Source organism: Amyelois transitella, chromosome 2, assembly GCF_032362555.1.
Source record: "Amyelois transitella isolate CPQ chromosome 2, ilAmyTran1.1, whole genome shotgun sequence".
Taxonomy (NCBI): domain Eukaryota; kingdom Metazoa; phylum Arthropoda; class Insecta; order Lepidoptera; family Pyralidae; genus Amyelois; species Amyelois transitella.
This window is the reverse complement of record NC_083505.1, coordinates 7,884,358-7,906,877: the sequence shown is the minus strand read 5'-3', so window position 1 is coordinate 7,906,877 and position 22,520 is coordinate 7,884,358. Positions and strand designations below refer to the sequence as shown.

The window sequence follows — 22,520 nt, the reverse complement described above, 5'->3', positions numbered from 1 at the left end:
CGGTCTCCTGGCTTCGAAGCATGGCGACGGCGGATGCAATTGAATACGCCAATATGAGAGAAGGAGATTATATAGATGGTTTAGAGACTATATAATTGTTATGTCGAAACCGATTCAATAAACATATATAATAAATCATGTTAAACTAATAAACAACCTCAGTATTTTAAGGCATTTCCAAATGACTAGTTTTATATTTTATTTTGACTTAGATCCCGATTGAATTCTGTTTAAAATTGTAAAGCGCCCTGGCCGCTAAGAAAGAAGTAAATGTTTCAAATTCAACTGTTGATTTTCGCAATAGTGTTAGGGTTATTTTTATTATTTTTATGTTTCAAGTTTTTATAATATAGTTTTCTTTACCCACACGTGGACTATACAAACTATACAAAATCCATTATAATGATGGCTTGCCCAAACGATTTAAGTCTGAAGTTTTTGGAGCCGCTGTAGATATTTTACCTCTACAGTAATTAAATCTTGCCTATCAGACGTATAATATGTGCATACTCATGTTTGAAGAAAGACGCATGTTTACTTGAACTTTAACTTAGATTTAGCATGTTTAATGTATATTTGCTGTATATTTCTTTATGCTGTATATTTCTTTCTATGCTTCACTGGATACACTATAGCGACCAAGCAGTCTCCGAGTCTATGTGTTCACAGTCACCGTGTACGTGTTGCATCTTCAAGCATATTGTTGTTTTTTTTATTCTGTACTCTCTTTACTTTATAGCAAGTCTTGAATGCGGCTTATTCTAACTGATCAGTATGCGATTCGCGTGCGCACAGGCCGCGCCCGTCTCGTCTCCCACCACAAGCAACTGCAATATGCTGAAATTGGACCGCACTCCGTGCCCACAATATTCGCACAGAATCACACATCCAATAACTCAAAATAATTTGTTATACATCATCTACGAACATATTCAACGAAAAGTATTATTTACTCCATAATTTCGCCGAATTCAATACTCCCAAGTAAACATTGGGAACCGTTTGCATTATTAGCACGTACCAAGATAATGATAAATTTTCGCCCGGGCACAGTTGTCTGTTTTATTGAGTCATGTGTGGTTTGATAACACTCGTGATATAGGATTGTATTGAGGTAAACAGAGGCTTTAATGCGCGCTATTGTGCACGTGAGACTGATATAGGGATGAGTGGCTTAACTGGATTACGCCCGAGGCAAGCGTCTGATTATTCCGCAGCTTGATTTACGATGACGCGATACGGCAAGGCGCCGCCGACCTGCTTACCTAATAGAGGGTCGAGCAGAAAACGGACAATTTATAGTGTCACATATAGCGATACAATCAATTGCTCGACAACCGAGAAAACAGTGTGAAATATGAGACCGCCGCCGTGTGTCAATATGTATCTACAGCGAAGAGGGTAAGATAGACAGACAGCTGGTTAGCCGGAGTCGACAGTTTTAGGGGCTTCGCAAAGGCTGGCTGGACACCGCTAGAAAAGTTCGTTCGTCGTTAAAATGCAGGTCATGTCAGTGATTAGCTCGTGAACTGTAAGGCCGACCCGTCGTCGCTGACCTTTCACCTCGCGCCCGATTCAGACACTGCTTACTGTACTTAGGTTTTATTGAAGAAAAATGGATATTTTTTTCAAAAGACTTGGGCACGTACGAGTCTCCATATAACTTCATTTCCTTTGCTTTTCAACGATCTCCAAGCAATTATTTTCCTGCTACCTGAAACCCTAGATTATTACGCCAAAAATAATTAAAAGTATGTATATTTACGTAGTAAGTAATATCAATTACCAAAAATAAATATTGATTTCATTTCACTAACAGAAGTTGAAAATTACTTTATTTTAAATTGAAAATTTTAACGAGCAAATAAATTGTACATTAAAGAACAGCGCACTCAAATAATTCATTTGTATTTTACGTCGGAAGAAAAATTTTTACTTGTTAAAAATGTAGATAAGAGCTTATATATATACATTAATATGTATTAGATCTTATATTACAATATTTACTACGCAGTGGTCATATCCAGTATATAATACAGTTATTTTTTATGACAAGAACAATATCCCAATTTAGTAGTTCAACATTAAACACTATCAGATATGTAGATACCAAGTAGGAACTTACCTGAATTCGGTTGGTTGTCGGAGTTGGGGCGCGCTGATGGAGCTCCGTCCCTGGCTTCCACCTCCAGGGCGTAGGCCCCCTGCTTCTCTCTGTCGAACACCACCTTGGTGAAGATCTCGCCTGTCTGCATGCTGATCTCGAAGAAGTCCTTCCCCTCGTTCCGTGGCGAATCGACGATGTAGTAATACACCTACGATATAAGATTCGTAGGTTATATATGTATGTTTGGAGTATCAGTAGGACATAACTCATTAAATAGGCTTTTAGGTTCTTTTAGTATAGACAAATTTTTTATCACCAAAATTGTACGCAAGTAAAAAAGATCAGATTATGTTAAGAAACACTTTACGACAGTACCACAAAAACCGTAAAATGTGAAAGTTATATCCTGGCCGATCCTCTATTCAGCCTACTATGAATTTGTTTACGTATGAACCATAAAAAGCCGCGATAACTTCAACATTTTCAAAGAATTTTCCTACAAATGACCTTTTTTATAGTGGCGACAAAAGCGCGCTGGTGAGCCCGACATTAATATATTTTTTAATATCTGTCATGCATACATTCGATTACGTTCGTAATAAAAACATAGTCCGCGTTGCATACTTGGAATACATCCTCAGAGAGATCCCAGAGAAACCCGCGATCCACCTGTGACCACGTCCTGGAGTGGGTAAGTCGCGATGCGATTCATTCATTTCTTGGATCATCATTGCACGTCTAGTTACTTGAATATGCAGATTTCTTAACAATATTTTTCCTCACCGTTAGAGAATTGTTATTTTATTCAAAAAAAAGAAAACCTTTTTCAGTATAATTAATGCACAGAACATGAGGAGAACCAACATCATGTTAGGAAGGATTATCTAACATTGTTTACAGTTCGAACTTAGGTACTTCGAGATGCATTTATTAGCATAGGAATATATACCAAAGTAAGACTTCTTCATTGGCCGTTTGTACTAGGTAGTTGTTGGCTTAAGTCTCTGTTGAACCAAGTCAGAACAGGTGTTCAACATTGTACTTCGCGGATGAAACGTCTTGCAAACTACTCTAGAACTTCGGAACGCCTCCGAGCCAATTACCAAGTCCAATTTTGAAACGTGCACATAGCGATTATTTAATTATAGTTTCGAATAACGAACATTGCACTTTCAAGAACAAAGAGATTGTAGCGCCTCTTTTTTGTACTCAATTTGAACAACGAAAACTTTTGAATATTCGGAACTGTCTTGCATATTTAAAATATTCGTGTAAAATGTTTGTTCCAATATTTAATTTACAGTACAAAAAACAACACCGCGCGTGTGCCAGTGGTGGGCATTCAAATTAAACGACCTACGCATGTTAAACGAAGGCAATCTATTTAATAATTCACGATTTCGCACCAATCCAAAGCGCAATCACGACGACGGCTGAAAATTGCATTTTTGTCCCATGCGTGCGCGAAAATTATAGGCGGAGTAAATTGCAACGCTGCATATTTACACAAAAAATCTACGAATCATTTTTTCCGTGTCCGTGCATTTTGTCATGTTAGCCGTGTACGCATTAAAATGCTGAAATATTGGTGGCACATGCGTTATACTCGTACATTGTTTTCCTAACGTACAATTTTTATTCAAGCAGGTATAACAGAATTATGTTATCAGATCAAAATTCTCGAATAAAACCGTAATATTATTTTAACTTTTGGTACTTTCATACAAAAACGAAGCTTCAGTTAACAATAGGTTCGTTACGCTTTTGTTTGCAAAATAAATAAAATATAGCAAACATTTGATTCATCGTGCTAAGTCAAATATTTGTTTAGGTAAAATACGTTAAGAGTATAATGTGTATTTGGAGCCGAACATAAACGAACAGATTTTGACTTAGGTATTTGTAATTCTGGCATATCTACACTTAAAAAATACATTTTATAATTCCAGTGGAAATAAAATACTGACACAAGTATAAACTAAAAACTAAGAAAAAAACAAACACTAGTTCGAAGATCAATCATTGTGTCAAGAGGAAAAATGTTACGGCTAACAAACACCCTTGCTACACCGATAGGTTTAGATGAAGAGGATGCAAATATGGTGTGGGTATTAAATTACTTGTAAAAATAATTTAATTCCATTTTATTCTTTACTTTTCTATTCAAAATCTACTTAAACATCAACTAAAACAATAGTCATTGGAACTTCAAGATGAATTCAAAAAATTAACACAAAATCTGATTTTGTAAAATGAATGAATGAAACAATAAGAAAAATGATGTCCTGGCGCAAATTACGCTGGACATAAACAGTGTGCAAAATGCACCACAGTTCATCAGATTGAACCTGATGTGTCTTCACAAACACTAACCAAAGGAATTATATGTACGATCGCGTTCATATCTGCAGTCATAGTTTTAAAATTCTTACGGGTTAAAATAGCGTGCACTGTGGTTCCACTAAATACACACACACATGCATATTTAAAAGAATAAATATTCCTTCAAATGAATACGGTCTTTAATACCAATGATTACTAAGTAAAAGAGTTTATTATTCTATGACATATAACATAACAAAACAGAAAGAGACGGTAATCAACGATGGCCGAACTGGGCCCGATAATTGTCGATCGAAATATCGTCGTCTTTCATTATTTGCATAAGATTTGCCTATAGAGGAAAGCCTGCCAGACTTATGTCATTTTAATAAGGTTGAAAGTTTGTCTGCACTGCACACGACCCTAACATAGGTAGTGGTTCCTTTGAAAGTTATTGGGTAGCAATTTTATTACTTCGTGTGTGCAAGTGAGATCTAAGATATATTAGATAAACTCGCTTGCTCACACTCGCTTGTTCTAGTTACTAGCGTTACTTGGATTCCGAAGTTATTCAAGGATTTTTTTGTCTATTTTAGTGTTATTGACAATTTTTAATGTTTCAAGGTGCCATTTGAACTAAGTAACTGACTGACTAACCAACTAACTGATATCTAAGAATTACAATACCCGTGTTTTCAAACACGGAAATCAGCAAGAAATATTAAACAAGAGGAGCAAAATAAAACATTCAATAATTAAAATTAGTAAATTTTATTGAAACAGTTTACCTATAGTTTTATTTACATATTGATGATTATATAAAGCTATACATATATAGTATATAACACTAATTGTATCATCCACTTATCTCCTGTTATTAAGGTTACAGCTTAATTATTCGTTTTCATAAAGAAAAGATATTGATGCTGTCCTTAAAATACTATCTAAGTAATTAGTACTTTTAATATAAATTGGCAGAACCTTTCACGCACTATATGGACTCGATGCACAGGGCATTTGTCTTGCACAAATGATATTGTTGGTATATCATCAATCGGATAAATACACCGCACAGTTGGTAACATGGTTTCTTCCAGCACTTGCACATAATGAGTAGCTGTAGCGCGTCCTGCTATCCACACCTGTTCCCCAGGTCCAGCAGCACTCATCCAGCCCCACATATTTACAGAGATGTGTCCAGACTCCATATTTGGCACAATATTTTTTTCTTCATACCGAGTTGCATTTCTTCGCCATAAATAAATGAAGTCTACCGTGTTGTGATGACATAAAATAAACGAACTTTTCGTCCGTAAATATCGCTTTTTTCCAGTCAAAATCCAAATACTGCCGAGCAAATTCTAAACGTTTTTGCTTATTTATTTCTGATAAATACGGCTTTCTTGCTGGCTGTCTGTGGTGTAGTCTCTCACGGTGCAAACACAAAACAGTAACCACTGATGTGTCGAACTGTTCCGCAAATATTCTGGTCGGTATGAAGCCATTATTTTCATACTATTCCACCATGGATCTCCGCTGTGTGGCGTGTCGCTGTGTTGATTAGCGGACGACTTTTTTTTTCACTACCCTCTTCTTGATGGCGGGTTACCCAACTTGTTGTTTATTGTGTTATTTGTGTGAATGTGTGAGTGATAGCAGCGGTGCAAGCTATAAAGTTTTGCGAACTATGACTGCAATTATGAACGCGACCGTACATGAAAAACCAAAGAAATCTAAATCGATATTCGGCAGCATTCATTTAATCATCTGCTGAAGTATACTTGTATCCCCAAATGTGCAGTACAGGGATAACATAACCCATTTAGGTTTAGATGAAATGGAAACCAAAAACTTTTTCATTTTCAAACAAAAATTAAAATACCTAACTCGTTCTCGTCTCGTCGTTGTGGCTGTGTTTGACATAATGGCCTCTTAAATGCTTGTGCATTCTTGACATAATTTGTACAGTATGTACATATTTATCTTCAATTTTATTTTATTTGACTAAATATTCGTATTGACATAATTAGTTCTACATTCATTCATATTTTTTAATGTAGACAATGTGCATTCGTCCACGATTTAGATGTAAGAGATCTATATTTGTAAATTGACGTCCGATGAAAATGCTGCAGTGTCGTTTGTTCCTCCGCTTCTTCTATACATGCGCTTTGGAAGCGGTAGTAGTCATAATTAGATTTAAGTTATGTGACATCAATAAGTGATACCTTGTATCCAATTTTGAAACTAAATCTATTCTATTCTATTCGTTAATACTAAAACTAATCTTATAACTAACGTGACATAAATTCATTGGCTAAAAATGTAGCGGAAAAATATAGATAAACTATCTTAAATTCCTTAATCTAAACCAATTTTCACTACCTTCTCTGTATATTATTAATTTTCTATATATCTATCTACCTGGAATTCAGCTCACAAAGGTATCCATTACAAACTATGGCGATTTCGAAAAAAAATATGTTTTCATCTCTATCATCTTTATTCTGTAGAAAAAATTTATACTTGAAAGGGAATATTTTAATCAAGGCCCTGATTACTCTCGCAAATTGTTATAATTTTGTGTAATTTATGAAAGGCACTGAAATGAATGGCGATTGTACTGAGATTACTTCTTTTAACGTTTTTGCTCTGACCGATATCCTTATTAAGCTTGGCTTCCATTTTGAGTAATCCGTAGAAATAGGAAAAGAAAGTATAACAACAAATTGCGAAGTTTGTAAAAGCGTTTTAATCTTCGGTCTGTTTTTCTTGTCCTCTATATTTTTAGGGTACCAACCCGAGTTTGTGAATGCTTTTTAGATTATCAGTAAATAAGCCCTAGTAAAATGATAAAATAATCACCTAAATTGTATTTACCCAAAAAAATCGATTTGTTGTAATGACAAAAGAATTGCCTTGAAAACTCTTTTTTGATGACACAAACCCAAACTAATTTATTTCTCACATTTTCCCTAAGAACTATAAGTTAAAATTAAAAAAAAAGAAAATTCAATAGGTTTCTATAATTTTTAAAGAAGTATCAAAATAACAAAAATACATTTACTTTTCTTAAAAGAAAAATATATTCTGACTCATTTTACTTGCTTTTGATAAAGTATACTTTACTAGCATCATGCAAAACACCTCAATAATAGTTATCGGCATGCATTCAACAGGACTGAAACCAATTACTTTTATCGGGGAGAACAGTAACGATGTGAAAAGCAAACAATATATTTTTACCAATCATAATTTGTTGGGATCATGGCACATGATAGATTACCCTTTGTATTTAATAGCTTATCCATAAATAACCATTCATAAAAAACTTAATTCGACATAATGTGTGAAACAGATTATTTTCCAAATTGACTGTTGATAATAGACGTTTTTTAAAGTAGATTATAAATTTCTTGCTAGATAATGGAATTGGTGATGTGTCTGAACCATCAATCTTACAAAGCTTTTGTGTTATCAATTTTATAAATGAGTCTTTAATTTTGATAACGAGTTGAAATATCGGGCTATTTCCAGCGTTTAGTTATCGGTTGCAAATTTTGCGACATAAAAGACAGTGACATTAAAGAAATGTTGTTCTTTAACTAGAAATTTGTAGGCTCGATTCCATTCATGTTGTGCTTTTTGACACATTGTACTATTGTTGTGGCGGGCTTTCGATTGTGTGTGTGTGTGTTGTAAAATACGTGATATTTATACTACGTACAGTCACCGGCTCACTACCACACCAAGTACCAGTACACGTCTGTCTGCGATTGCCGTTCGCACGCAACTGTCAACTTGACATTTATAATACCGACTTGTGTGTGTGAGACAGCGTCTTGTATCCATTACTAGATACAAACACTACATCCCTCCCTTATTAATATTTTCAATAAATATAAGACAAATATATTGTTCTACATTTTTACTCATAAAATCAACATACAAGAATAAGTTTCAATTCATAGACATAAATCAGCAATCAATTATTATAACCACTCGTATCACTTTCACAATCATCTTTATTCATATTCAATTCATCTGTAACTGCAGGTTTTTGGACTGGTTTCCAAACCCCCTCTATTTTCTTTAAATGAACTACGTTCCTACGTAATTTCTGACCAGTTACTTCGTTTCTAACAATAATATCTCCACCACAGGTCTCTTCTACTACATGTGGTGTAGGATTAAAGTTAGTCGATAATTTGTTTGCCTTTTCCATTTCTTTAATGAAAACTTTATCACCTTCTTCTATCACATTATCTGTAGCTCTTCGTTTCCGATCAGCATACTCTTTCCCTCTCTCTTTTTGTAGTTTGTCTCTATCCCTAACTTCAGAGTCATCCCCTCTTCCATTAATATCTTTCAACATTGGAATTTTGTCTCTATTTTGGCGTTTGAAAAACAACTCTGATGGAGATTTTCCAGTTACAGCATGAGGAGTTGAGTTATACATCATCAAATATTCATACAGAGTCTCTTTTATATCTTTCTTTTCCGTATAGTCAATTCTCAACCGCTTTAAGATGTCTCTGTTTTGTCGTTCTACTTCTCCGTTCATTTGAGGCCAGTAGGGGATAGTATTAAAGAGTTTAATGCCCGATTCTTCGCAATATTCCTTAAATTCTTGACTAGTAAACTGCCGCCCATTATCTGCGGTTATGGAGAGCGGAAATCCTAAACGGCTAAAAATTTCCTTTAACTGGTTAATAATTTGTGTGCTCGTAATTGTACGAATAATTTTAATTTCTTTGTAACGGCTATAGTAATCAATAATTACCAATAAATAATCGTTACTAGGTAATGGTCCTAATAAATCCATTGCAACATCCACCCATGGCTCTTCAGGTAGGTCACGGCGTTTCATACCGACTGGATTATTTGGCAAACTCACTAGGGTACATCCTTTGCAACTTTTTACCAACTTTTCCACGTCTTTATCAATTCGCGGCCACCAGACCTTGCTCCTGAGCCTTCCTTTCATAGCTACGACTCCAGGGTGGCCCTCGTGAGCTGCATCTAATACACGTTTCCTGAGGCTACTAGGGATAACTATTCTATTTCCTCTTAGGAGTATGTCTTCATAAAAACATAATTCATCTTCAAAAAGTTTATAGTTCTTAACCGTTTCATCCCACTTACTATTGTAAATTCCTTCTTTGACTTTAATAATTTCTAAGTCCTTTTCCACTTCATTTATTATTTCCTTCAGAGAGATAGCACGAGGTCTTGCCATTTCCACAATATGGTGGACATAGTCATACTCATCCTGATGACTAGGTGTGATGTCACATAACCGCGAAAGCGGATCTGCAATATTAGTGTGACCCGGCCTGTATTTTATTACGTAATGGTACGCTTGCAATCTGAGAACCCATCTTTCTACGCGAGCGCAAGGTTTTGATTCAGGTCCAAATAAAAACTCCAGGGGTTTGTGGTCGGTTATTAATTCAAATGTTTTGCCAAATAAATACGTACTGAAATGTTCTACCGCCCAAACCAAACCTAAGGCTTCTTTTTCCGTTTGGCTATATTTCCGCTCACATTCATTGAGAGTCCTGTTCCCATACGCAATAATTCTCGGACCATTTTTGTCTGTTTGCACCAAAACAGCTCCTAGCCCAAAAGGACTAGCATCAGCTATTACCTGTGTTTTGTCATTGACGTCGTAGTATCCTAGAGTTCGTATTTTAGTTAAATTATCCTTAAGTAATTGAAATGCATGTTCTTGTTCCTTTCCCCAGTAGTTTTCTATGTTAGCCTTTTTACCCAGCTTCTGTCTTAGTAGTTCTTTTAACGGTTCTGTTGTTGTAGCTAGATTCGGTATCCATTTGTTAATGTAATTAACTAGCCCCAGGAAACTTTGTAATTCCTCTATAGTTTTTGGTGCTCTAAACTTAGATATGCCTTCCATGTATTTAAGTAATGGTCTTATCCCTTTGGAACTTAATTCATGACCTAAAAATTGTACTTTCTCAACTTTATGTATGCACTTCTTTTCATTCAAGAGGACATTATTTTCTTGCAATATTTTTGCGAACTGTGATACCCTTTTATCATGTTCTACTTCGTCTTTTCCGAATATAAGGATATCGTCTATGAAGTTTATTACACCCTCACATTTTATAAGCATTCTTTCGAGAACTTTTTGAAAAATTTCTGGTGCACATGTTACTCCAAACATAAGTCGTTTATATCTATATAATCCGTGTGATGTTATAAAGGTGGTGATATGTCTTGAATTAGGGTGTAATTCTAATTGATAAAACGCATTTTTTATGTCTAATTTCGTGAAAAATTTCGCTTTCCTAATTTGCGGCAACAGGTGTTCCATACAGGGCAATGGATGATTTTCCCTAAGGATTGCAGAATTTGCACGACGCATGTCTACACACAATCGTATTTCGCCATCGTCCTTCAATATGGGTACAATGGGTGAAACCCAGGGGGAAGGCCCATAGACTTCTTCAATAATATCTAAATCCAACAGTTCTTGAAGTTTTTCTTCAATTTTCTTCTCAATAGGAATGGGTATCCTTCGGTACGGTTGTATGACTGGTTTGACTGATGAGTCTATTGGAATCTCTACTAAAATATCTTTAAATTTTGGAAAAGGTTGTTTTACTGCCGATATTTGGTTTACTCCAAGGCCAACTCTGAGAACACCTAAATTGATAGCTGTGTCTTTTCCTAAAAGGTTGCGCGATCCATTTCTAACAACATAGATTTTAGCTGTAAGCCCTTTGCCGTTAGCTTTTATTTTCGACTCAAAGCATCCTTTTATATTTAATGGAACCGAACTGCCATAAGCCAACATAACTTTATTTGGTTCTTTAATTTGCCTCTCACAAATGATCTTTTGACTTTTTAAATACTCCCAAGATTTTTCCGTTATAATATTGTTTTTACAGCCCGAATCAATCAACATTTCCAATTGTACCCCACCTATCTCACATTTAATCATAACATCATTATCGACGTTAAAGATGTAGTCTATCTCTTCATCATTTACAGCATTTATTTCCCTTTTGTCCTGTCGAAACTTTTTATTATTGTTGTCACTTTCTTGCTGTTGCAGTTTCCTTTTTTGTCCATTGAGTTTAGAAATACCACCACTTTTACAACATCTCTGGTAATGACCCATTTTTCCACATCCATTACATTTCTTTCCTTTCGCGGGACACTTCAAATCAAGATATTGGTGCCATGTAGCCCCGCATCTGCTGCATCTCTCGTTAGCCTTTCCCTGTCTTCTTTCTACACTTTTCCATCCTGATTGATGTGTACTTTTATTTGTGATTGCGTTTATCTCATTCGTTTTATTTTCTTAAGATTGACTGTCGTACCCTTGCAGTTGATGATTCACAATTTCCAGTGTATTTGCTTCTACTATAATTTTGTCCAAAGTTCCTTCATCACCCATTGTCAGTATCTTTTTTCTAAGTTCTGCAGATATACATCCTTCGATGACTTGGTCGATAATGTGTTCGTCAGTATTTTCGAATTTGCATTTAACAGCTTGATCCCTTAGTTTTACTAAATACTTTTCGAAACTTTCTCCTTCTTCTTGCTTGATGAGGCGAAAAATATGTCTTTCGTATATTTTATTTTGTTTGGGACGGAAATATCGATCAAGCTTTTCGATTGCCATCTTGAAAACATTCACTCCTTCTTTATCTTCGACACTTGAGCCAGGCAAGTTGAAAAAAATCTCCTGCAGCCCTGCACCACCTAACACAAGTAATGTTGCTCTCATCTTTTTAGGTGAAGAGATATCAGCTGCTTCAAAATAAATTTCTAACGACCTTTTCCATTTCTCCCACTTTATACCAACAGAAGCGCTGTCTCCTTCTAATTCCAGTTTATAAGGCGGCGGTAGTTTGTCCGACATGTTGTCTTATGGGGCGACCTGTAAAAGTGGAGGGGTAATAGTTTTACCGTTATGTAACTACGCTTCTATGGGCGCTACGTCCAACTTAATGGACACCTCGTCCAATTTAATGGACGCCTCGTCCAATTTAATGGACGCCTCGTCCAATTTAATGGACGCCTCGTCCAATTTAATGGACGCCTCGTCCAATTTAATGGACGCCTCGTCCAATTCAATGGACGCTTCGTCCAATTCAATTGACGCCTCGTCCAATTCAATTGACGCCTCGTCCAATTCAATGGACGCCTCGTCCAATTCAATGGACGCCTCGTCCAATTCAATGGACGCCTCGTCCAATTCAATGGACGCCTCGTCCAATTTAATGGACGCCGAAGAATTGCTCTGATCAGTGAAAAACCTAAAACTAGAAATATAGAATTTAATTATTTATTTCTTTGTTCCTAGATAAATTATTTTATTAATTTTATTCATTTTATGAGTGTATTAGTTACAATAATGAATTGGTGTTTATGTACTTGACTTGACATAAGCAATAAAAGTTATATATTTTATACAATAAAGTATTTAAGGTCGTGATAATTATGTGAATTTGTTATTAAAACCGTATTATTTTAATCTCATAATAATTTGCTCTGTCTAACCCGCAGAAATAATGACTTGGTAGATTAAACATTTTTTTTTTAATTTTAAGTAATAGGAAATTTCGTGAATAGCACTCTTTTATGATAGGCTGTATCGTGAACGCAACCTTCCCATTGTCTGTGCTCGTTCACTTTTTTTTTTTTTGCGTATTTACACTTTAGCGTTCGCGCCAATTTGAAAATTTATTTTATTGTTTTGTAAAATATAAACATAATTTCGTCATAATACCTTACGGGCAGACAGAGTCAACAATCTTGAAAAAAAATGAAATGCCGCGACCAGCTGGCGGCTTAATGTTAATACAATCCAAAGTTTAATCTAGTACAAATATATATGTATCCACTGTTGTATATTATTCTTATAAAAGATGCATAGAAAATATATTAATTAGCACATATTTACTTCTTAACAAAATTATAAATATAATTTAACTGTCGTAGAAATTTTATTTTTCGTAAACTTATAACGCCTTATTTCGGAAAAATTGTTTGGCTACATGCCGCTGGTACATTTTATAAAACATCATCTAATTATTATGCGTATATATATAACAAGTAATAATGTTCACGCATCAAAATAATATGACTTACCTTTTATCTCGTCGCCACTTGTAAAATACGTGATATTTATACTACGTACAGTCACCGGCTCACTACCACACCAAGTACCAGTACACGTCTGTCTGCGATTGCCGTTCGCACGCAACTGTCAACTTGACATTTATAATACCGACTTGTGTGTGTGAGACAGCGTCTTGTATCCATTACTAGATACAAACACTACATGTGTGATTCGAAGTGCTTCAAAAACTTTCGAACTAGAACCGAATACTATTGCTATTAATAATGTGCACCTCGCAACCAACATCTGCTAATGATGGAAACCACATAAAATGATTACTAGAAGACGAGTGGACCAATTTAGAAAATTCTGAATTTTCATTTATTACACCATCGAGCTAGACGTGGCCTTTAATTTAACAAGATTATAGGCTCTGTCTACCCCGGAAGTGATAAAAACAAGTCATATTTATGTAAAGTTTTCTCAAGAACGGTCGCTTGATCACCAGGTTTGGAACATTGATGAAACCTTATTGAAAATATTAAAAATCTTATCGGCACGAATATATAGATTTTTTTTTATAAGTTTAAGTATATTATTTTATGGAGCTTGTGTCTCGAAATCTACTAATTTACTTTTTACCTGAAATATTTCGGGACCTGCTCTAAAAATGATTTTACGCAAGCTGTCACATAAAAATAAACATAATTAATTTTATAAATATAAATTTCTAACCTGGTTATTAGGAAACGTGCCGTCTTTATCTATCGCGTTGACCTGCGTCACCTTGGTCCCGATGGGCTCTCCCTCTAACACTGTTTCTTGTTCCCTCTCCGTAAACAGAGGAATCTCATCATTGACATCTTCAAGCATGATGAAAACCGTGGTCTCGGAAGCAAGTTGCTGGGCACCATTGTTCTAAAAAGATGATAATTATGTCAATATCAAACAAATTTAATGCGTGGCTTCGTTCGACTTATCGTCTTCCTGCCGGCTGCGTTCTTGCCTCTTCTCGCGTTGAGAAGTTTGGGGTTCGCTATAACTACGATCCTGTGATCCCCCATAGCATGGCACGCGTGGCGCCATTATCGTGCGAAAAATATCACTGTCTCGCTTTTCATTATGAGGAGAAAAGGGACTGCGATAGTTTTTCGTGCGATTAAAACTGCGTCGCGCGCCATACTACGAGTATGTATCTAAGCTGCGGATTGTGTTATAAAGTTTTAACAAGTCTGCGCAGATTTTGTCACGGGGTTTGCCCTTACTGTAAGAGCTTCAGTAAGCAATAAAACTTATTGTCACAAATCATAGTAGAGTCATTCAACCGTTCACCTTCCGATGTATTTCTTCGTTAACTTTTATCCTTCTTAGTGGAAGTAATCCTTCTCTAATGTCATTGATTTACAATTTAATTATAAACTAATACAGGAACCCGATATATCTTACGAGCCAAGTTTCTAAAGTAACAAACTTTTCTTGTGTTGAGAACAATGTGATATTGATTTTCTATTGTTCTCGAAATGAGACTCTTGACTTCAGCTATTATCTTGCAAAGTACTTAATTAAACTGTTTATATTGTTATTTTCATTTAGAGCCCCAATAACTAAAGCGGTAAGGTTTCAGGGCTATTCAAACATTTTAGCACTCATTGGCAATAAGTAAAACAATGAAAGTCCTGTAAATAATATATACTATGTTCATTTTCCTTGTTATTTCTATAAACCCGTTTAGGATTTATGAAGAAAGAGTTTCAAAAATCTCGTTTGCAATGCATATGTTGTTATGACTTGTTATGACCTGAGGTACATACATAAATTTGATTGCATAATTTCGTTAAGCCTAACCTAACCTTACCTAGATTTGATATTTAACGATATGCTCAAAAACCTTGCAAAAATACTTACCCAATTATTAAAAAACATCAATTGATTTTATTTTACAAATTATGTACATTTTTCATAAACAACGATAAAATTCAGCTTACCTCAACTCGAATTGTAAGATTGTATTCCTTGATACTTTCATAATCCAATGGGTGATTAACTTTTATATCGGCCCAAGTGAAGCCGTTGTCGGCCCTCTGTTGTAAATAGAAAGTGTGGAATTTGTTGGTCTGGGCGGTCGATCCAGGCATTAGGCGGTAGAACACGGTCGGGTTATTCTCAATGCCCGAGCTGAAATACAATAACACGTTACAGATCTGTACCAGCAGACAAAAGATAAGTTACAGGCTGACTTTACTGCGATGCGGATTTCGCCCCGTCTATAGCCGCTTCAGCGTAAATTCATAAATGGAATAACGTTGCTACGTTCGTAAGAAATTCGCCGGATTATGATTCTATTGTTGTGTGAACTGTAGTAATAGAATAAAAGAATAAAAGTTCAGTAGTGAAAAGAAAAATATTATTGCAAAATTTTATAAAAGGATTAGCACAATTATATGTTAAACGAGGTCCATGCGAAAAAAAGGTAGTAGGTAATTTTAATAAATGAAAATTTCGCAATATCAGACAGTGAACTATTTCCAGGCAGACAGTTCTGGGCAAATCCGCATAACAATATAGTCTTATATAGCTATCTTCACGAGACGACATCAATTACTGCAATAGATTTTTTCATTAACAGAGAAATATAATATCATAAATTCTACAATAGTACCTAAGATAATTTTCGCTTTTCCTATTAAATAAATGAATGTTCAAATCATAAAAGCCTGAAACGAGTAATTCATTCACCTACGCATTATTTATAAAACGAGTGGAAAAAACATATCATTTGAGGTAAAATATTGAATATATCGAAGGCACCTAATGCATTTCAATTTTAAGTATCGAATAAATGAATACAAAAAGCTCTTTAAAAAATGCTCGTAATATGTACTCGTATATTTTGTACTAATGTCATACAGAATGCATCACTTTGATCAAAGACTAAAGTCATGGATGTCACTCTTACTAAGTATAATTTTTTTTAAGATAAATTATTAATTTGATAGCAACAATTAATTATAATTTAAGCAAATGGAACATTTGCATCTCTCGATCACTCAAAACCCATTTACATCATAAAAACAGCCAAGTTTAGTATAGAAAGTCAGTAGTATATATATTATGAATTTGAATGAATGAATTACTCGTCAGTAAGAACTAATGATAATGTTAGGTTAGTAAAGTGAATTAGTAATGGTTTCGTCTTATAACCATGTAAGTTTGAAGTGTGTGTTTAGGATGAACAGATAGACAATAGGGTGAACCAGACATTGTCATTTGCCAGCACTCGTGATAATGCACAATATAATGCAATGACCAATGATAAAATTTTAATGATGCACATTCAATATAAATCAGTAAAGTTGATCCTAGTGATAAATCCTATAGTATACACGCCGCATTACCGATTTTTATACAAAGGGAACTTTTTTTTGTCTTCACAAGTCCACAATGCCTTTTCACATTGCTAAAAACCAACAACGATAAAGAGTATCGTCAAAAATAACATTATTTTAAAAGAAAATCACGACCCTCAGCCAAGTGATATACGACGCCAGGAGGAGAAGGAAACTGGGCATGCCATTTCAAAAACTATATAACGTAGCAAAAGAGATTATTTACGATTTTATTAAAAATACATATTACAAATTTTCATCATTAAAACCTAGCTTGGATTTATCGCCATGCTTCCTTCTCCGGACCCAGGTAGAAAGGTCAGGCTGACGACGAAACCCCCATAGATGACAGGGACATCAAACTTCTACTTAGAAGTAGTTTCGTTTATCATTGTTAAATAAGACTTCTTTTATCCACCTTTTGTATAAAATACGGGTACGTAACAGTGTTCACAAGTATTATATAATACTTACTATGAATATATACCTACCTCCAAATTAATGAAATAGAACATAACACGCATTACACTACACTGGGCAAAAACAACAGCATAATTTTAACTATGCGGGCGACCGTGTACTGTTTATCTATGCATAGAAATTCCATTAATAGAAATTATATGACAAAATAAAATTTGTAACGAGGATATCTAAGTGGACAGGCAGTAGAACTTGTCAAAGTTTCTACTTAGTTTATAAACATGCTTAATTGTCAAAATGGAATAAGTAACTCTAACACAACGTTTAACGCAAGTATTTTAAAATCTGAGTACCTACCTAAACATATTTTGTTTCTAAATATAGAGTCTTCACAATATAAAATATATGGTTTATAACCTCAACTGAATGCATTTCAATTTTACGTATAATTTCGATTTGAATAGTAGAAACTACACCAATGACACATTTTCATTCCTGTTTAAAAATATTCAGATGATTTGACCAGTACCTGAAGGCGGATTACTGGCCAACTTATCACACAATTAAACTTTGGAATCAAGATTTTACATCAATAATTGTTTAGCTATTGAAGAAAATATAAAAAAATACCAGAATACAAAAAAGACAGTACCTAACTAGGTAGTATATAGGAGTATACTACAAAAATAAACATGTACATTCTTAAGAAATCATTTTTTCAGTTAATAATTGAATTGCTTACTATAAAACATGCAACTAAAATACTAAATTGCTTATTAAATTTATTTATGCCTACCTTATTGAAAACTTTTTGAGTCAATTTTAATGTATTCACCTACCAAAATACTTTTCTTAAAGCATCGTCAACACGCAATACTACATAAGAAGAAACCGTGTATCTAATTGTGGACCCAATATTACATTTAGAAAATTCTCAACCCAATTCTTATAAAATCTAAAAAAAATACCATTTATTTACGTTTTATTACTTGAAATAATATCTTAAACTAATCATACTATTATTGGCAAAAAATGCCAGGCATTATACAGTACAAAAAGACCTGAATGACATTTTAGCATAAATCTAAGTACCTACATATTAACGAAATTTAATATTGTTGTTAACCGTGACCCCATTCCTTACAAGCAGTGAGTCTTTAAAATGCTTCGCTGGTGAGGCTCGAGACTGTGAGTTTGTGACGATGCATAGACCCAACAGACAGAACATGGTACTCATGTCACCAGGTGAGAGGCACAATACGGTAATTGGACGCTCACGACGCTTAAGCCATCTAGTCACTATGAAATCATGAAGAGTGAATACCTAAGCTTCAGCCAAATGTTACGGCTATAAATTGTGACGAATTAAACAAACCAAAAATTATATAGAAATATAAACATACATATATGATATCACTCTTCATTACTTAACATAGTAATCAAATGCCGTAACATTCAAGCAAGTCAATTAACCAAAAGTCATTTGTGTAATAAAATAAAATTTAAGCGACAAAGCCTTTCTTCATTTACTGCATTACAAAATTAACATGTGAAGTAAAGGAAGAAAGCTGATGACGGGTCCCAATACGGAAAAACTGAGCGCCGCGAGGTCCACACTGCGTGCGGGTGACGAGTGTCGGGGCTGCGTGCGGTGCCCGTGCCAACAGTTACACGCACCTTGCTTTCACGGACACCACTTTGGCGCCCACGGGCAAGTTCTCTCGAATGTAGATCGGGCCGTACACTGTGTGATCCCAAACGGGGGGATTGTTCGCGCGATCCACTACGTCTATCTGCACCTCCACGCTGCGCGACAAGGACGGGTAGCCCTTGTCCTCAGCCTTAGCTTCCAATCTGTACGTTTCTCGCTATAGGGGAGGGGTAGATGGAAAAAGACAAAACCACGTCGTTAGTAGTGTTAAGAGTGGAGGAGCGGCGGGCCCGAAGGCCCGCTGCGCCTTATACCAACCTGGCTTTCACACTGGTCACTACGGTACCCACTGTGACATTCTCTTTGATGTGAACGGGGCCATACGTGGACATGTCCCAGATGGGGGGCTTATTGTTCCTGTCTACCACGTCTAATTCAACGTCCACGTCTGCGGAGGAGGGCGGGGCGCCTCTGTCGGAGGCCCGCACGCGCAGTCGATACCTGTCCCGCTACAGATATACGGGTCAGAGGTCAGCGGGGGAAAATAAAACATAACACAACTAAAATAACACATAACGTACTCATAGCTAAGAAATAATCAAAATAATTAAAAAAAAACTGAAGTACCTTCCTTTTTCACATTATTATATCATTTGGCTGTTCAAGGATGGTATTTTTATACAGAACATTATTAAAATATACTTACATACATCTCGCATTCTTTCAGTAAGCCAAATTAAAACAAGAGAACATATAGTAGAGTCTAGAAGTAACATTACACCAGCCACGCCGTCCGCTCGCACGCACAGGCACTATTCCTGCTTACTTACAGTAACATTCCATATTGTAGCCAATATTAGATGGTGCAAGAAAATAAATCGGAAATAAAATGCTTCTGTATTTTACAAGGTTCATCTGTACAATAAGGAAAAGACAAACTGTACATTATGAATAATTATCTGTACAATAATAAACTAAACTAATTTTCAAATTAAAATAATGAAACCAAAAGCAGGCAAAATGCATGCGGCTCTGCATACAAGACATGGCGGAAAGGTCAAGTTGTCATAAGAAGGTTTGGTGACCTCGTATTGACTACAACGAAACGACACTCATTGAAATGAATATATTACAAACGATGGACGTTACGGACAAACTGTACAAATTTTGAGAACGATGCCCCTTTCACAGAAGGAATAATGTCACAACTGGCAGAATGGCCAAACTGCCGCGTAGGCAATCTGACCATCTTTTAGTTAATATAATAAAAATTATTTATTTATATATACTGGAGCCCTGTAAAAAACTTCATTATTATCATGATGGTACTATAGTAAATGATGGTGTATGAGTGGTCGTCTACCAGAGCGAACATAAGTACATGGGTTAGGCAGACGTCGAACTGCCTCTGGGGAACTCCACGCTCCGTAAAACAAAATGAGAGATTAGTAACAAAACATGTACATACATATAGTATTGATAGGTATGTTTAAAGCGTAAGCTTCTTAAATCAATTAATTGATTAATTACAATAAAATAAACTTCAAACTAGTTAGTGCGAAATATACAGAAGTGCAGTTACGGAAACTGTACATGTTTTAGAACTAAACATAAGTCGGTACGGTGAAATATTTACAGCAGTATTATCTCTGTTAAGAGTATTATACATAAGTCGTATTTATCGGTAGGATAATAGTTAATGCAAGTAGGTGCTGCGGAAACAAATTTTAACGAAGATCGAGTGCGGAGCCGGCGCTGGCGGCAAATTAAACTAATTGTGCTGTAAGAAGAACAAGCCCCGCCTCGGCGCACGCCGCCGCCGCGCCCCCGCGCCTCGTTCAATGGACAATTACTCCTCACAGCCAGGATTTACCCCTCTTCGTAGCAATTTACAGCAGCGGATAAATTTAGAACTATTTACAAGTAATTAAACTTAAAGTAGGTACGTGCCAATTGAATCCTAGGGCTTGTAGGTAGCACTCATCCACCAAACTTTTTTATAAAGTTGTCCCATTCACGCATCACGCATGTCACAAGCACACACATATTTCTAGTTCCCTACTAGTGTGGAATATTAAGCATACTTACGTCGAGAGGTTTCTTCAAAATTATCCAACCTGATTCAGGTTGAATTTCAAAATATTCAATATCGGCAGGATTAAAAGGCGCACTTAAAGTATATACAATGGCGCCATTATTATCAGCATCTTCATCAGATGCTGATACTCTGAGAATGTTTGTGCCAATACTGGCGTCTTGTTTTACGTTCTCCACATATTTCTGTAAGATACACAATTTAAATGAACATTAAGTTTAGGCAATTGCTTTCATGCAAAATACATTATGTGAGTTCATGCAAAACGGTGGCTTATCACTACTATATACAAGATTATAGTTAGCTTACTTGTCTGTCGAATAGCGGTGGGTTATCATTGACGTCTGTTATTTCTACCGTAAAAGAACAAACACCTTCTAGGGAAGGCTCTCCTTGATCGGTAGCTTTCACTGTCACTGACACAAACTTTCCATCATCTCCCTCTCGATCAAACACTTTATTTGTAGATACCTCTCCAGTTTCTTCATCAACAGTGAATTTAGTCCCTTTTTGGTTGGGTTGTTGTACTATTGAATACTTCACTTGACCGTTTACACCTTTATCTTCATCTGTAGCATGTACTTTAATAACTGGACTACCGTTTGGGGCGCCTTCCTCTACTTTAGGGAAATATGTTGGACAATCTTTAAATATGGGTTTATTATCGTTAACGTCTGTTATGAAAACAACAACAACAGCAGTCGAAGTGTGTATCGTAGCGTCTCCATTTACACAACAAGCTCCATCGTCCATCGCAGTCACATTAAGTTCGTATTTGTCTCTATCTAATGATATAGCTTTATTGTGCAGTCGTATCACACCGGTGATTTCTTCTATAACAAATTGTCCAGAACTGGTGCCTCCACCGACAAAACCAAAACGGACGTTGTCACCATCTTTATCTGATGCCACAACCGTTGTAACTAACGTGTTAGGTCCAGCATTTTCGTCTACATTTGGCGTGTATACTTGTTGCGAGAACTTGGGCTCTTCGTCATTTTTGTTTTTAGTGTAAACTCGGACCGTCGCCGTACCAGTCTTCGCTGGTTCTCCTTTATCTTTAGCAGTGACGACGAATTCGTAGTAAGCGTTGTTGTTATCTGCGTCTAATTGTTTGTTGTTCGTTATGATGCCATTGGAGTCCACACTGAAGTGATCGTCTGTAAATAATTTGTAGTTATGTAAGTGCAAGAGTATCAGTGACATACTTTTTGTGGGGTACGAAGATAAGCTTACCAGCCTACTTTCCAGGTGTAAGTAAAACACGTATCAAAAACAATACTTCTACCAATCAGAAAACTTTGATAATTCAAATTTCTCTAGCCTATAATCATTTTGTGCTTAAGTAAGTCCTCTTACACATCTTTGCGTTTACCAGTTGTTCCTTTGGCTGGTTATTGTCACTCATCAACACACAACACTCACACAAGTGCTCCTAGATA

General features: G+C 35.7%; 1 protein-coding gene across 1 annotated transcript in view; it reads right to left on the bottom strand.

Moving 5' to 3' along the window:
* The window catches only part of LOC106133556 (neural-cadherin), a 311,092-nt gene that overhangs the window by 233,628 nt on the left and 54,944 nt on the right, over positions 1 to 22,520 (bottom strand). The window contains exons 7-12 of the mRNA XM_060944308.1: positions 21,388 to 22,238; positions 21,072 to 21,263; positions 19,302 to 19,492; positions 15,512 to 15,701; positions 14,262 to 14,444; positions 2,126 to 2,315 (exon numbers count right to left, since the gene is read on the bottom strand). Of these exons, the coding sequence (XP_060800291.1) occupies positions 2,126 to 2,315; positions 14,262 to 14,444; positions 15,512 to 15,701; positions 19,302 to 19,492; positions 21,072 to 21,263; positions 21,388 to 22,238 (1,797 nt within the window). The remainder of the gene's footprint in view (positions 1 to 2,125; positions 2,316 to 14,261; positions 14,445 to 15,511; positions 15,702 to 19,301; positions 19,493 to 21,071; positions 21,264 to 21,387; positions 22,239 to 22,520) is intronic.